Source organism: Nanorana parkeri, unplaced genomic scaffold (assembly GCF_000935625.1).
Source record: "Nanorana parkeri isolate BGI_ZX_2015 unplaced genomic scaffold, ASM93562v1 scaffold18, whole genome shotgun sequence".
Taxonomy (NCBI): domain Eukaryota; kingdom Metazoa; phylum Chordata; class Amphibia; order Anura; family Dicroglossidae; genus Nanorana; species Nanorana parkeri.
This window is the reverse complement of record NW_017306286.1, coordinates 3,726,893-3,745,276: the sequence shown is the minus strand read 5'-3', so window position 1 is coordinate 3,745,276 and position 18,384 is coordinate 3,726,893. Positions and strand designations below refer to the sequence as shown.

The window sequence follows — 18,384 nt, the reverse complement described above, 5'->3', positions numbered from 1 at the left end:
GCGATATCGCGTGATTTGTCGCGCGATATCGCGCAAATGCTTGCATTGAGCAAGCTAGAATCGCAGCAAAATCCGCTCCAAAAAGGGTCCTGCTTTAGCGACGCACGACCCGCGACAGCAGGACCCTTTGCCCCATTGCCCCATTGCCAAGCATTGGAGAGCGATATCGCGCGGTAAATAGCCGCGATATCGCGGGAAGTACCGCGCGATAAATCGCTCAGTGTGAACGGGGCCTTAGAGAGCAGTGACTGTCAGTCACCGCTTCCCACAGGGATTCCCCTCTCTATTCCTCCAGTGCTCATTGGAAGGAAAGACGGGGGAGGGCACAGCTAGCCCTAGCTCTAGAGAGCCAGCTGTCAATCAGGCAGCGGGGTGGATCCCAGTAAATAACGGGCAGTAGCCCATTAGATACTGACTTTGGGTCACAGTAGTACATTAGTCAAAGAGGACAAAAGCCAAAAAAAGGTTTGGCTTTCGTTCTTTTTTAAGTAAATGAAAAGGTCCATAGCTAAGACTTAAAAATTGCTCTGGTTTATAAAGGGTATACAGCTGCTACAGCTGAAGTAGGTAAATTTCCTTGTCATTCCAGTCTCCAGTACCTCTTGGCCAATTGTAATAATCAACTGGGCAGTTTTTTTTTTCTGCACAATGTGTAATGATAATTTTAAAAAAACTGCACGCAACGTGGTCTTCGTTTGCAGTTTTGGAGCTGACTCATGAACAACTCAAATGTATGTAAGATAACGTTCTGATGTTGACATTTACTGTCCTTCTGTTGCCATGTCACTTATGAGGATTATTTTTTCTTCAATAAAAATTTACATGCTTACAAAAAAACAACAAAAAAAACTGCACAACAGTTGCTCAAAATGCAGCCTGTTTATGGGTGGGGCTTAATGCACCAGATGTTTTGTGCTTCTACATATCTGAGCTGTACATCTGGACCTGAGCAGCACAATTGGTAAAGGAAATGACAGCTTTACCTATTGTAATGTAAGTTAGTTCATCTTTTCACAAAAAAATGACTCCCCGCTTCCCTCTGCACTTATCTGAAATGATGACCATTGCCCGTCACCTGTGTCAGCTCGGGGACTGGAGGTTAGAAGAGTGTTCTGAGTTAGTTAACCCTTTCATTGTTTTTGAAAAGCTAAACTAATTCTTTAAAGCATATGGCACCCACTTGACTTCACCTACAGCTTGCTGTGAACAAAACAAATTACTGTCTGGTCCCCTCTGCACTTATTTGCAAGGATGAGCATTGCCCGCCACCTGTGTCAGCCCAGGGACTGGGGGTTAGGAGGGTGTTCTGATTTAGTTCACCCTTTCATTGTTTTGTAAAAGCAAAACTAATCCTTTAAAGCATATGGCACCCACTTGACTTCACCTACGTCTTGCTGTGAACACAACAAATTACTCTTCAGTATTATTTATATAGATTTAATGGCAGCAGAGTGACTTAGTTGTGAGCACTTCTGACTTGCATCACTGGGGTCCCTGGTTTGAATCCTGGCCAGGACACTATCTGCATTGAGTTGGATGTTCTCCATCTCCTTGGTGGGTTTCCTCCCACACTCCAAAGACATGCTGGTAGGCTAATTGGCTCCTGTCTAAATCAGGCCCAGTATGTGTATGTATGTGAGATAAGTACCTTAGATTGTAAGTTTCTCGAGAGCAGGAACTGATGTGACTGTACAGTATGTCAAGAGCTGAGTAAGCTGTCAGTGCTATATAAATACCTAAAATAAATAAAATGAAAGGTTCTTTTTTATGTTCTCTTCATTGGAATAAATGGATATTTTGGCACACATGTGTGGAACAGGACCCAACAGTGAAGATTTTGAAGAAGAGGCTGTGAAGAGCAGGTCACACAGTAAGCACCCCTAGCAGTGCTATAGTTTTTCCCAACCTCTGTCACTTGGGGGACAGATGCATAAACCTCATCTCTGTCCCTCTCTGATTTAGATTCTCTATTTTATTGTGGCCTTACTGTGTTTGGAAGTGGGGTGGAATATTAGCCATGAAGTCAGAGAAAGTTAGCACCCAGTAACAGAGAAGTTTTTTTATGGCTTGTAACAATATTAGTAGTCATCTGGTGGTATCTGTTCCTTCCCAGGACTTTTACGCTTAATTAATTTAAGATGGAGCACAGTGTAATTTTAAAGGATCAATTCCCTTCCCACTCAACACATGGAAGAGAAGAGGGTTTTCATTCACTCCTGAGTGGGTGCCTATTCTTATGAGAAATATGCTATTTTCTTCTTATTTACAAACTCTTTTCTTATTATTTACAAACTCATGCCCCTGCAGTTGTGGAACTTGGGATGCAGTGCTTGGATAGCAAGAGGCCAGACAACAACAAATCACTTGCACTGGTGGGCCCCGGACAGATGCCTGTTTTACCAACATTGTTATTGTGGCCCCATGACAAGTCCTTCTTGCCACTTTCTCACATTATACAGTATATCATATTATTAGACCAATATACCCCCTAAGTCCCTGTGCACACCTGTGAGATTTGTCACATATTGGCCATCACACAACAAGAGTAATCCAATATTTTTTTGCGTGGCCTGTTCTCACTTATGTGTTGCACTGCCATGCGACTTAGAAAAAGGTGCAGGTACTTCTTCTGGTGTTACATAGTTTATTTTTTTGACCACATAGAATTCAATTAGAGCACATTACAAATGCATGTACAGGCACTGCAGCACAATTCTGGTGCATTTCTGCACATAATCACTAGTCTCTTCCTCCTACCAACATTTGTTTCTAGCCAGGCTGCATAGGAGGATGGAAAAAGCAGGCCACACCACACTTCATGTGGGAGAACCAATGCAGCTAGTGATGGCAAGGACATTGGTGTAAGATCCCAGTGACCTGAATTACAAGGATCACTGCAAACGCCAGGAGGACATTGCCCACTGGATGTATGCCGATTAGAACTTACTCTGCCTCACTCTTAAACAAAGGTAAACATATTTCTTTATTTATGACATAGTGTTTGTTTGATAAACTAAAGTATGCTTAGAAAGCACAAATACACAGTACAACACAACAAAAAACAAGCAGAAAGCAGATAAATGGGAAACTCAGCCTAATGATGTCACATTAGATATTGCTTGTCATTGGCCAAAACAAAATAATTGAAAAACCCATTACAATGCATTAAAAAAGCACATAAACAAGCTAGAAAACACTTAAATAGGCAGACACACAAGGGTGAACAGAGACTAAATGTGAAAGGAAATCTAAAGCTTTAACATAACTTTCCAATTATGTTTTCCACTTAAATGAAATGTCATGGAATGGATATGTGCTCAACATTTATATATCTTAATCATATATTGTTTATATAACTTAGGTTGACTGTAACTTATGGAGTAGTATGAAGGCTTTTCAAGACTCACATGCATTAGCTCCATTAGTTCTTTGAATGCGTTTATCTAGGAGCATTCAACTGACAAGAGTGAAGAATTCAGACTGTAAGATTTGTCCCTTACCTCTACAAGCACCTGCTGCTCCAAGGTGATAGATGCCGGCTACAACACGCCAAATGGCCTTTTGCTCATTCACCGTGAATCCCAAAACCTCCATGGCAGATTGGAGTTGTACAAACGCTGCAGTTGCCTTCTGCTTCTCCTCAGGCTATGAAAGACAGTAGACGAGGGGCATTAGCTAACATTAAAAAGCAACCTGTCTAAGAACAGTTCTTGTTTTGTTTTTAGCTCATTGCCTTATGTGCAGCAAGAAAACAATAGGAAAGACTGCATAATTATTACAGCTTATTATCACTTCAATTAAACTTTTATTGTAAATTGCTTAATGGCTTCCTGCATGAATGCAATGCAAAAAACATGTATATTGTAATGGCCCCTGTTATGGGCAGCTCAGATTCTATCGAAGGATAATAAAGTGTTATTAAACTTTCACACCATTATTGTTTATTTATTACAGGTATTTATATAGCGCTGACAACTTATGACATGCTTTACACAATCACATCAGTCCCTGCCCTCAAGGAATTTACAATCTAAGGTCCCTATCTCATATACATACAATTTAGACAAGAGCTAATTAACCTACCAGCATGTCTTTGGAGCGTGGGAAAAAACTGGAGTACCCGGAGGAAACCCAGGCAAGCACAGGGAGAACATGCAAACTCCTTGTAGATAGTGACTTGGATGGAATTCAAACCAGGGACCCCCAGTGCTGCAAGGGAGAAGCGCTAACCACTACTCCACTATGATGCCCAATAAATCAACATCAAACAAATATACATTGGCCAGCAAATAATGTATTTTTTGTAGAGGCACTTACAGTCATCATATTTCTGAACAGCGGGCTCCAACTCCCCCAGATTAGCTTCCCTGGACTTCCTGTCCAGTACAAGATCACAAGGGAGAGCAGTGTCCCAGCAGCTGTCTATTTACTAGCTTGGAGATGGGAGAAGGAAATAGGAGGGATAAGGCAGCAAGGGAGAGGCTTGCCTTGCTGTGTCCATAAGACCCTGCAAGGGAAAGGAACCACCCTAGAACAAGATATTAGGGCACCATGAGACCAGTTGATTCTGCAGGAAACTAGGAAACTAAAACTTTTAAACATTAAGGAGAAGCATTTGAAAATGTTGTAATTCTTTTCTTAACAAATATTTAGTTTTAATGTGCAGAAAGCCAGGACTTTCTATAACTGACAAAATCTTTAAACAAAATTATACTCTGCACCATAGAAACTGGCTAGATTATTCCTTTAAAGACCTGTGCACATGGCCTGAGGCCATATTGCATCCAGACTGTTTTATATGGCATGGTAACACTGATGTGACATTACATGTCAGTTGAAAGTTGAAGTAAAGCAAAATTTTCTTGTGAATAATCTCTAATGTCAATCCTGTTAAGTATATTGTAGGAGGCAAAATTCATTAGAAGTGTTTATTGGGAAGCTGAAGAAATACATGTTTTGATATTTTAGAGAATGGAAGTCTGACTTCATATCATGCAATGATAATCAAGAAGCATGGAGCAGCTGAATCCTCACACATCCATTTCTGCTGCTGTAATCTTGGTGCCCAGTGAGGCTCCCGCCTACGCCTTAAGTCAATAAGCATGCATAAGCATATGCTTATGGGTATATCCATTGATGCAACCAATGTGCTACTTCATGACATCTCAGCTGTGGACATTTTTCAAAATTCGAGCCAATTGGGAGGTTCTTCAGAAACATTTCTTCAATGCTTGAAATAAAATATTGCATGAAATGAATATGTAAAAAGAGGCACTTGCAATGTGTTCCTTCAATTAATGTCACTTTATTTCAATATGCATAACAGACAGCAGTTGGTTGTTTTTATGCCTTTTGAAATAAAAGTGCAGAGCCAACAAAGTCAGGAACCTACAATAATGTTTATGTTGTAATACTCACACTCATATTTTCTTTCCATATAAAATGTAATTTCTGGTACATACTGCATGATGGCCACTAGATGGAATTAAGCAGCATAAGAAGTAAATTCTTCTTTCCTATTCTCTTCAGCTCCATCTAGTGGCCATATTTAACTAAAATTACACACAATATGGAAAGAAAATATACTGTTAATATTTGTTCTTGCCTTCATTCGCACAGAACCAATGTATGTGCAATTTCACAAGGATGATTGCTCTGTGAATTGTTCATAAATACACCACTTATCCTTTAGTTTGACATAACAAATCTAGGTCTGCTAACAAATTGTGAGTAAAAATAATTTTTTCATGTTTTGCTTTCTTTGCTATTTTTTGTGCAACAACAAATCAGAAATTAGCTGTTATCAGAATATTATTTACTGTGAATCACACACAATAGCATTTATACGCTCTAAGGATTTGAATAGGTTGTACACTATTGGTTATAAAATGCAGTTCTATACATAGGCGTGCGCACGGGGTGTGCCTGGGCACACCCTAATCACCAGAGTGCCACACGCAAACCGCAACAGCAGGAGCTGTGTTTTTAGTCACTGAGCCAGTGGATAAATCACAAAGATCTCTCTGTGACTGGCTCAGCGATACAGAGCACAGCAGCACTTGCCACTTACATTCGACACATTGAACAGCCATAGTCCTTGTAGCCTGGGAAGCTGCGAGGAAGTGTGGCTGTGGCTTCCCAGGCTTCTCAACCAATCAGGAAGCCGGGCGGGTGGTCACATGACCACCTGCCAGGCTCCCTGCTTCATTACTGTACCTCTGCTGGAAGAGGTAAGGGACAGTTGAAGAGATGAGAATCCACAATGCCTCACGTCTGTGTATGTGTGTGTGTGTGTGTATATATAGATATATATATATATATATATCTATATATACATATATATGTATATATGTATATATATATACAAACACACACACACTATATATATATATGTGCGTGTTTGTACTTTTGTGTGGCTGTACATGCCTATGGTTCTACATGGGTATCGTTTATACGATAGATAGATAGATAGATAGATAGATAGATAGATAGATAGATAGATAGATAGATAGATAGATAGATAGATAGATACCCTGTTTCCCTGAAAATAAGACCTACCCTGAAAATAGGACCTAGTACTATTTTTGGGAATTACTAAAATATAAGACCTACCCCGAAAATAAGACCTAGTTGTGACCATTCCCAGGGTCGGTGGTGGCATAAGGGGGAACTTGAAGAGCCGTGGGAGAGGCAGGAGAGAATCAGCGGTGCCAACGAAGCCAGCGCTAGAGGAAGCAACAGCGGAGTGAGCAGAGCCGCATAAGCCGATGCTTCCTCTATAGCGCCGACTCCTGTCACAGGCGGAGTGATACCAAATGCACTCCGCCTGTGAGGAATCGATAGTGAAAGTGCGCTTCACTCATTCTGGCCAGCGATTAGTCAGCAAATTGCTCTTGGAAAGGTACGGCACCCCTGATTGCCCTGATCACCATATTTTTGTACATGAATACTTGTAGACTTTTCTACATGAATAAGTGTGGATTGTTGTACATAAAAAAAAAATAAGACCCACCCCGAAAATAAGACCTATTGTGTTCTTTTGAGGCAAAAAAAAATATAAGACAGTGTCTTATTTTCGGGGAAACACGGTAGATAATTATTATATATACTATATAGCTACAAGCTGATATTTTTAAAGCTGCTGAAAGTATAAATCGGTTTACTGTTTTAGGGATTCCACAAAGCATACTTATTTTCCAGTCCATAAAGCCCGTGTCTCTCTGTTGTATGTAGCATTGTAAACTAAGCGTTCATGTTTATGGTTCTGCCGAATTTAGTTTAAGGTTAACATTTCTGTCTAAGCCAAATAACAAAGTAAAAAATGCATGCATGATCAGCTGCCCATTAACAGTGCACGTATCCTGTCTATTAGTAAGAGAAAAAGGCTTAAAATTTAAAGTGATATTAAAAGAGAACTATGGGGTAATCTTTTTATCCCATAGATCTCTATAGGGCCATGGGAGGACATATACTATCCTTCTCCTGTGACCTAAAGCTCAGTATATATTTACTGAGATTTCTGCAGCCAGGATGGATCCCTACAATACTGTCAAGATCCACCCAGCTGGCTGATTGACAGTGGGCTCTACCTATCTATGTAACGGCCGCCGCCGTCAACAGCTAGCAAGGAAGGAGGATGCGGCAGCCAGCCGCTCCTTCGCTGGCCCGATTGCGTTCCAGGGTGGAGCGCACGCTCCTCACTTCCGGGTTTTGGGACCGCGTGCGTTCCACCATGGAACGCGGAAGTGCGCCAATGCGTGCCTCGGCTCCTCTTCCCCTTCATAGGCCTATTTAAACGCCCAGATGAGACAGCATGGCGTTCCAATATTGAGCCAGAACGCTTGCGGTCTCCTGGGCCCCTCCATAGCCCCCAGATTGTGCCCTCCAGCCAGTCTCAACCGGACACCACAAAGGACCCCCAGCTACCTCCATTGCCAAAACTCCAAAGAGCAAGTATACTGAGTGCAGTTGCACACTTTGTCATCAGGACTGTTTTGAATTACAAATTGCAAAGCTTAACCTACTACTGGGGAACTGTACCAATACCAAATAACAGTGTCTAGCCATCTAAGTCCTGCTAATTCATTACTTACTAACTGTACTCCACAGCTTCTTGATTAGCTTGCTTTAGGATTAACCCTCGCCAGTCCACCTTATTATTTAAATTGAGGCTGTGATGCTAAGAACCCTAACTCTCTGTTAAATTGAGAGTGAAACCAGGGTTCCATACCTGAGAAGCATCCGCAGCTGCGATCCACGTAACCCCAGTCCATACAGGCGTGACAGAATATTGGAACCCACTAAAATGGATCCAGCGGAGCTTGCAGAACATCGTGTTGGCCTTTCCCAACGGGTTGATACTCTTACTGCCTCCATGCATGAGCTTCGTGTGGAGAACGAGGCTCTTCGCATCCGCGCCGTTCAGGACACTGGGCCACCCCGGGAGCGTCCAGAGCCCAAGGTCTGCCCTCCGGAACCCTTCTCCAGTGACAGGAAGGTCTACCGCCAGTTTGTTAGTTCCTGTCTCTTGATGTTTGAACTACGCCCACGCACCTACCATTCTGACAGGGTAAAAATACTCACCCTAATCTCCTATCTAAAAGGAGAGCCCAGAGCATGGGCTGAGACTTACCTAGAAGAGGAAGGGGAGCTGTTGGGGCCCTTCAACTGTTTCCTGGAAGCCATGTCTCTCCTCTATGAGGATCCCTGCAGCTGACTGCTGAGAACGCCATCAGACCTGTTGAGGACTATATCTCAGAGTTTAAGCGCTGGAGCAGGGAGACCCAATGGAACAACATCTCACTCCGGAACCAGTTCCGCCTAGGTCTATCCGATGCGATGAAAGACGAGATCGCTCGCATGGAACTGCCCACATCCTTAGATGACCTCATCCAACAATCCTTAGCTATTGACCGTCGCCTCCGCGAAAGAAGGGCGGAACGTGCCTACACCTACAGTCCAGCACCTTGTAGGATTGCCAGATCACCCCCGAAGGACGAGGCCATGGAGATAGGAGCGATTAGGGGTCCTCTGCCCCACTCTGAAAAAGAGAGGAGGAGAGCCCAAAACCTTTGCCTGTACTGCTCAGGGCCTGACCACTCGGTCACCACTTGTCCACTCCTCAAGAGAAAGGCAGAAGGTAACGTTGCACACATTTGTAAGGTCAACCATTATGAACCCCTCTCTAACCGCTGTATTCTCATTCCTCTCACTCTACGGTGGGACCATGACGCCATGGTGGACACGGGGGCTTGCGGCAATTTCATCAATTCACGAATTGTCGAAAACAATAAAATACCACGTGTGATTAAGCATATTCCGTTGTCCTTAACCTTTATTGATGGTTCATCCTCCTCCGCAGGCCCAGTGACCTCCCAAACACAACCTATGTTGGTGACATGTGGTGATGGTCATACAGAATACCTGGTATTCGATATTATCCCATCTCCCTTGTTTCCGATTGTGCTCGGTCTTCCCTGGGCACTGCTTCACCAACCCTCCATATTGTGGTCGGAGAAAAAGCTCCTCTTGCAGTCCCAGTACTGCAGGGAGACCTGCTACCCCGTCTCCCCTGTCTTGCTGACAGAATCTGAGGCTGGGGTGCCCCCATCACATATCCTTGATTTTGCCAACGTCTTCAGCAAACGCAGGGCTGAATCCCTGCCTCCACACCGACCCTATGACTGCCCTATAGACTTAATCCCCGGCAGTCCCATTCTTACAGGAAGGATTTACCCACTTTCGTAGCCGGAATTGGTACACCTTAAAACCTACCTGCATGAATATCTGAAAAAGGGATTCATTAGCCCATCCACATCCCCCGCCAGCGCTGGGATGTTTTTTGTCAAAATTAAGGACGGCTCTCTGCGGCCCATAATAGATTATCGCTGTCTAAACAGCATCACGGTGAAAAACCGTTATCCTTTACCGCTCATCCCACGAGCTGATCGAAAGGTTGCAGACCTCCAAAATTTACACAAAGCTGGATCTCAGAGGGGCCTACAACCTGATCAGGATCCGCTCCGGGGATGAATGGAAAATGGCATTCAGAACTCGGTATGGTCTCTATGAATATACTGCCATGCCGTTCGGGCTGTGTAACGCTCCCGCAACCTTCCAACACTTTGTCAATGACATTTTTCGTGACCTACTGGATGTGTGTGTCGTTGTGTACTTGGATGACATCCTGATTTACTCTGACACCCCTGCGGAACATAGCAAACACGTCCGCTGGGTCTTAGCTCGACTCCGAGCCCATTCCCTCTACGCCAAGCTGGAGAAGTGCGTTTTTGGGCAACCCTCCATATCCTTCCTCGGCTACAGGACCACACCTGAAGGGATCCTGATGGACCAGTCGAAGGTGGACTGCATCCGAACCTGGCCGGTCCCCCGTTCCAGGAAGGCCCTGCAGAGATTCCTTGGGTTTTCAAATTACTATCGAAAATGTATAAAGAATTTCTCGGCGATCTTGAAACCACTGACGAGTCTAACAAGCACAAAGATTCCCTTTGCCTAGTCAAAGGATGCGCAACTGTCATTTGACGCCTTAAAGGAGAGATACACCTCAGCTCCGATCCTACAGCTGCCCAACCCAGACTGTTACTTCGCACTAGAAGTAGACGCCTCCCACTTCTCCTTAGGGGCAGTACTCTCCCAACGAGTTTCCCCATCAGAACCATTGCACCCTGTTGCTTTTTTTTCCAGGACTCTAACACCGGCTGAGGAAAATTACCCCATTGGCGAAAAAGAACTACTCGCTATCAGGGATGCTTTGGCAAACTGGAGGCACCTATTGGAGGGTTCCCTATACCCCATCACCATCCTCACTGATCATCGCAAACTGCAATACTTGAAGACCTGCAAAACCCTTTCCGCCCGCCAGGTTCGTTGGAGTCTTTTCTTCGATCGATTCGACTTCAACATCACATACCGTCCAGGTCCACAGAATAAGAAGGCCGACTCCTTATCCCGCATGAACGAAGATGACAACGCTGAGATCCCTCCTTTCTCCATCATTCCCTCTAACCGCTTCATCGGGTCAACCACTTGTTTCAAACAACTACTCCTCCAGAGCATCTCGCAGGATCCATCCTCCCATCCCGCTGGTCTCCGTCGGGATTCCGAGGGCCTATACCTCTACGACGATAAGATCTACGTACCTTCCCCATTGCAAATCCTGGTGATTAAGCAACACCATGACTGCCCCTTAGCGGGTCACCCCGGAGGTTCAAAGACCCTAGACCTAGTGAAGAGAAACTACTGGTGGCCTGGGATGGCTAAAACCATAAAAGACTACGTAGCCACCTGCAAGACTTGCACTACAAGCAAACATTCCAGAAGACCTCCCTATGGCTTGCTTGCCTCCCTACCTATACCCAACAGACCATGGGAAGCCGTCTCTATGGACTTCATAGTCGACCTCCCTAGGTCAGAAGGTGCCAACACCATCATGGTCACAGTTGACATGTTGACAAAGATGGCTCACTTCACCCCTCTGAAAAAATTGCTGGCGGCGAAAGAAACAGCACACGCCTTCGTGGCCCACATCCTCACGCTCCATGGTGTGCCCTCTCGGATCATCTCGGATAGGGGCAGCCAGTTCGTTTCCATGTTCTGGAAAACCCTCTGTGAGGCTTTGCACATACACCATCGCATGTCCACTGCCTATCACCCCCAAACTAACGTGCAAACGGAACGCGTTAATCAGTCACTTGAGCAGTATCTCCGATGCTACTGCACCCATCTCCAGGACGACTGGTCCTCCTTACTGCCTGAATTCGCGTACAACAACGCAACCAGTGCTTCTACCCAAGTCTCTCCGTTCTTTGCGAACTATGGATTCCACCCTAACACTTTGCCCGCTTCCTTCTTACCTAACAACGTCCCCGCGTTGGAAGACTACTTCTCGACTCTGAGTCAAACCGCAGGGATTCTCCGCTCCAACCTGGAAGCAGCACAGGAGAAACAAAAACGTTGCTACGATTCCCACAGGACCACCCCTCCCTCGTACATCACGGGGGACATGGTGTGGCTTTCCACTCGAAACTTGCGACTGAAGATTCCCTCATGGAAGCTCGGCCGGCAGTTCGTGGGTCCATTCCCAATCGAGAAGGTGATCAATCCTAATGCTGTTAGACTGATACTACCTCCGGACTGGAAGATACACCCTTCGTTCCACATTTCGCTCCTCAAACCCTTCAAGCCCAGCCCGTTCCCCGACAGGGGACCACTCCCGGCTCCTCCGGTCGAGGTGCAGGGGGAGGTCGTGTACGAGGTGGAGAGGATCCTCGACTCCAGGAAACGGGGTTCTGGTCTCCAATACTTGATACGCTGGCGGGGCTACGGACCTCTAGACGACTCCTGGGAAGACTCCTCGGACGTCCATGCTCCCCGTCTGATTAGAACTTTTCATAGTAGGTATCCTGACCGCCCATCTCCTGCCAGGAGCCCCGGAGGTTTTGCAAAGCGTAACCTACTACTGGGGAACTGTACCAATACCAAATAACAGTGTCTAGCCATCTAAGTCCTGCTAATTCATTACTCACTAACTGTACTCCACAGCTAGGATTAACCCTCGCCATTCCACCTTATTATTTAAATTGAGGCTGTGATGCTAAGAACCCTAACTCTCTGTTAAATTGAGAGTGAAACCAGGGTTCCATACCTGAGAAGCATCCGCAGCTGCGATCCACGTAACCCCAGTCCATACAGGCGTGACAATCTAGAAGCAGAGCAAGCTGTACCCCCTCCCCATCCGTTCCTCCAGTCAGCACTGGATGATCGGAGAGGGGAGGGGGGAATCCCTGCGGGGAGCGGTGACTGGCAGTCACTGCTCTCTGCAAGGAGATATCAAGAAGTGAGCTAGTGACAGTATGTGTTCGCTCACTTCCCGATCTATAGAGTCTACGTGTGACGTGTGTGATGTGATCTATAGAGTCAACGTGTAAATCACTCACCTTATAGTTGTCTTTAAAAGGTTTTTAAACTATTTCAAATGCTAATGAGATCACATACTATGGATGCTGCTCCTTGATGATTAAAAGTTCTAGTTTCCTGCAGAATCAGCTGGTCCACTAAGCACCAGCCCTGGTGTCCTGTTTTAGGTTGGCTCCTTTCCCTTGCAGGGTCCTATGGAACCTCCGCTCTATATACTAATACTAATAGGCTCTGTGTGTTTCCAAAAACATATAGGAACAGCAAGGCAAGGCAAGCATCTCCCCTGCACCCAGCTACCCACTCCTCTTACATCCCTTGTCCAAGCTAATAGATGGACAGCTACTGGAGACTGTGCTCTTCCTCGAGATCTTGTGCTCAAAAGGAAGTTTAGGAAAGGGGAGCTGAGAGAGTTGAAGCCAGCTATTTGAAAACATGATGACTGGGCAAGTACCTGGGTAAAAATGTAAAAACAAATTTTTGCTGGGCAATCTATATTTGTTTGATCGGTATTCATTATTGAAAAAAAGTTTTAGAGTTTAATATTTCTTTATTGGATACTTTTGAATCACAGAATTACAACTATTAGTGTTTTCAGCACAAGCATAACCTAAAAAATAATTTTACATTCAGTTAGCTAGCAATCAGATAGTATAAGTGCTGATTATATTTATGTTTGTTAGTAAACATTCATTTTTCTAAGTGAACAGTCTCTGGTCATTTAGTAAATCAAGCTGCCAGTATTTAATTATAGCCAGGATTACCTTTAAAGTAAGAAAAATACAGTTAACTCAATATGTATAAAATATTATGAATTAACATTTTAAGCCAGCAGGTGGCGCTCCTTTCCATGTTGTCATCTCACTTTGCTGTAAAGCCTGTTATTTATGAACCCAATAGCTCAAAATTAAATTTATATACACAATTGAATGACTCATTCCAGCAATTCATCCCTTTCAGAAGGTTCAGTCCAACATTTCAAACAGACAAACTGAAGCCTCAAAGCAGGAGACATCTACTGTCCTGTCTCATTAGCTAACCAATTGTGCTCTGAGAATTCTTTCTCATGTATTAGATCTTTATTTGTAATACAAAGATTGCATATACATAGTTAGAAAAAAATACAAACAAGTTTACAATATTTATAGACTTGTAAAAAAGACAAAAACAACCCAAACCATTCGCCTTCAAATTGGCCCTGTCACTGTTAGATTAGAAATCAACTAAAGCCACCTGTAAAAAAAAATTTGCTGCATGCTTACTTTCTCCATTGGCCTGTGTCTAAAAAAATCCGCAATGTAGCAGATTCCCAGCCGCTGCAGGCATCTCACACTTTTAGGTGTGTTGAATACCTGCTTTCCATACTACATGTTGTGTTTCCTCCCATTAGCTCCTACATGATCAGGGGGCCAGTTACCTGACATGCCTGTTAGTGTCAGACACTGGCATTGCAGAGGAGCTGTTACGTGGCAGGTTTTTAAGATTCCGGCCTGTCAGAAAGGTAAGAATACACCATATCTTTTTATAGGGTGGCTTTAGTTAAGTTTGGCCCCTTTAGTGAGAGGGTAATTTAAAAAGAAAAACTAGAAAATCCCACCAATAGGAAAGCAATGCACTGCTTGTCCCCTACAACTTAAACACCATGCAATCAGGTTATTGCAGCTTGAAGTTGTCTTTTTAATTTTTGTATTAGAAGAATCAGACAAAAGTGCTGCCATTCAAGTACCTTTAGGACATACATTCCTGTGGTTCCTAATAGCTTTCTTCCCCATAAAGCTTGACTAATTTGACTTTTTTTCCATTTTGAATGGTTTTCCTGTTATTTACTAATAATGCAAACATTCTTTAATATACTGTACTAATTTTCCTGTGGTTTATACCACATTTTATAATGTATTTTGTGATTATTGCTCCAATAAATTACAGCTTGGATTTATTGTATGATAGTATTTGGTCTTCATTTATGCTTAAAAGCAAGGAGTATAGACACATCATTATAGAGATGTTATTATTAGTAGAAATCTAATAACATGGTTCCATAAAATATAACAAGCAGAAATTGAAATAAAAAATGCTTTTCATAGTACTTACAATCGGAAAAGAATGCTGCAGTAAAACACATTATTAAAATGGTGTGCAATATAATGCACCGTAAAAAGGTAATCAGCCTCCTTAAAGAGAACTTTCACATGTGAAAATTTCAATTAGAATTAGCTCAAAGGTACTACTATATACTGTTTGAAAATAGATATATATTATCTAATTAAATTTTACCAGAAAAAAGGGTGTTTTTTTTGCTACTGCATTTTCCCACTACTCTTAAAGGTATATCAGGGAGTACAGAAATATGCCTAGGGAGAGAGAAAATGCACAACATCACCAGTGGATTATGTTAAACCCTCTGCTGCAGGTATTGTGAGACTAGTGCTAGAAGCATGAGAGCTTGTGCCAGGGAAGCTTATCGGCTCATTCACACCTATGTGTTTTTTCCCAATGAAATCAATAAAACACCCATTTTGCAAAGACCTACATTGTATCATATGTGATGACGTGTTTTAATGCATATCCGTTTATATGGAAAACCATCAAGCAAAAATACAAAGGTGTGAATCCAACCTTAAAGCCCACCTCAGGGCAAATTTCTCCCCCCTATCATCCCTCCTTCCTGGGATGTCGCATGACCATGGATTTAGGTGAGCTTTTGGGCTTTTGTTTATAAAATAACCCAGTAAATGGGGGTGAAGAGGTGGAGCTTTGCCACAGTTTAGCTTTACATTTTGCAAAACTTAAACAAGGGACTGGTTCAGCAATAATAGAAAAATCATATATACTATAGTTTTTCTAAACGGCTCAAAATGTACATTCAGGTACTTTGCTGTTTTTGTGCCCTTTTGGGCATTTTCCTTATCCAAACAAAAACTGAACAAGTATTCTTCGGCAGCATAAAATAAAATATTCTTTGCATAGATTAGAAGGCCACTAATTATAGTTTGCATTAAATGAATGATTGTTATAACTAAGGATGAGCGAATCTGCCTGGGTTATTTCGTAGGGTGTTAGTTAAATCCTGTCTGAAATCTGCAAAACCAGAACTTAGCAGCCAATCCAATGGAGGGCATATGCCACTGTTAAATTCTGGCAATTGTTAGGGGTTAATAGGCAAGGGATTGTCAAAAAGGGAACGGGAGCTGAGCACTGCCATGGAAGTCATTTTGCACAGCCAAAATAAATATATATATATGTCGATCGATCTTTTTAATGGGACTTTGAGGCTTAGTGGATCAAACAACCAGATACAAAGCACAGCTGAGGTACTGGCAAATGCATGCATATCATTGAACATCATTTCAATTCACCTGCTGGGTTTTCCCACTTGCTGTGTTTCAAAGTAAAACAAAAACTAATGTGGCTACTTAAAAATGTTCTCCATTGTGGATATGCATTTCTAACTTGTATTTTATAGACTGCATGCGTGCCCAGCTGTCCTTTAGTTGAGAAGAAGTTGTCAACTAAAGAACAGATATTTATTATTATTACATAGTATTTATATAGTGCCAACAGTTTGCGCAGCGCTTTACAATGTAAGGAAGACATTACAATTACAATACAATTCAAGACAAGATGGTACGGAGGGCCCTGCCCCTGAGGGCTTACAATCTAAAAGGGAGGGGGAAATGATACACGAGGAGGTAGCTGTGTGGGGATGAATTGTTTGCGAATGTGATGGCTCAGTGGTTAGGTTGAGGTGGGATAGGCTTCCCTGAAGAGATGAGTCTTTAGGGAACGCCTAAATCAGTCAAGGTGGGAGATAGACGGACAGGTTGGGGTAAAGAGTTCCAGAGGATGGGAGAGACTCTAGAGAAGTCCTGGAGCAAGTATGGGAGGAGTTGACTAGGGAGCTGGAAAGCAGGAGGTCTTGGGATGAGCGGAGTGGACGGTTAGGGTGATATTTTGAGACAAGGTCTGAGATATATCCGGGGGCAGAGTTGTGGATGGCTTTATAAGTGACTGTTAATATTTTGAATTTTATCCTCTGGGCGAGTGGAAGCCAGTGTAGGGATTGGCAGAGGGGGTTGCAGACACTGAGCGGTTAGTCAAGTGGATGAGTCTGGCAGCTGCATTCATTGGTGAGGAAGGGGCGTATTTTGGAGATGTTACCTTTTCTTACATCGTTACATCTTCTTACATTGTTTTGCAGATAAATATTTCAGAAAATGTCCCCTTTTTAGGATTAAATATGGTAAATTGCAATTGCTACTACAATGGTAAATTCCCAAGTGCCATCATCTTTTTTTCTGGAATTAAGTAGGTGCAGCCCTCAGAACACATAATGCAGCCCACAGTAGACATAATGTGGCCACTTGAATATTTAGGTGATCTCCTCCTGACCTGTGTTTGACCTGCTTGAAGCAGGTTTTGTATTTCAAAAGACTTGTATGGGAATGCCAAACTCATATGCAATATGTTCTACAAAGTCTACGTGTATGTCTGAATCATTTGTTGGAAAGACCTTTGACACATATATGGCCACCTCTAACTATATATTTTAATCCATTGATGCTTCTATTTGTCAAAAAGCAAATTATTCCTAAAATGCATCCTATACCACCTGCTATTGGCTTTCTAATGTCGTTCGCATAGAACCCCATAAAACGCTTAATGTTTAAAAACTGCTTATGCAGCACAAACTACAGCAGATAACAGGATTTCTTCAGATCAGTCCACAGAACAAAATTACATTAACTGCGAGCAATTTGTTTGTGTTTTTAATTAGATTTTCTTGGATCATTTTTCGTTTTATTTCATCAGCTGCTTTGATCTGTAATTAAATTCCTGTTTCTATTTTTCACTCCAACAGAGCATAGGCTAGTGTGGAAATGGACATATTTTAGGACATAAATGAAAATGATAGCCACCTGCAGTTCTAAGGTCTATTGGCATGTTGTTAAACTATATAAAAAAAGAAAAATTGTCTTACCTGTGAAATCTGTTTCTTGGAATATATCACCGGATACAGGGAGTTAAATCTTAGCCCGCTCTGTAACACTAGTACCTTTAGATAATTGGACACTGGCATATCAATTAAAAGCTGCAGAGCAACCTGTTTTACCCACCACTCCCAGCCTGGCTCAGGTTTGTAGCAAGCAGTACAGAGTGGATCACAGAATACAATGTTGAGGATTTTACAGGTAAAACAAAAATCCTGTTTTCTTGATTGTACATCACAGGACACAGGGACTAAAATCTTGAAGTAATATCAAACCCAATAAGGGAGAAAACTAAAGAACTAGAGCAGAGGTGTGCCCAAGGATTGCAGGGCCACCTAAAGAATCCTCCATCCAAAACTGGCATCAGCAGAAGCCTGAGCATGTACCTGATAGAACTTAACAAAAGTGTGCAAAAAGGACCAGGTGGCAGCCTTACTTATTTGGGAGGTATGTAGAAGCTTGC

The 18,384-nt window shown here is 42.9% G+C and overlaps 1 protein-coding gene across 1 annotated transcript in view; it reads right to left on the bottom strand.

Annotated features, from left to right (window-relative positions):
- Positions 1–18,384, bottom strand: part of MYO18B (myosin XVIIIB) — a 427,031-nt gene that overhangs the window by 344,315 nt on the left and 64,332 nt on the right. The window contains exon 12 of the mRNA XM_018560492.1: positions 3,501–3,645. Coding sequence (XP_018415994.1) covers positions 3,501–3,645 — 145 coding nt within the window. The remainder of the gene's footprint in view (positions 1–3,500; positions 3,646–18,384) is intronic.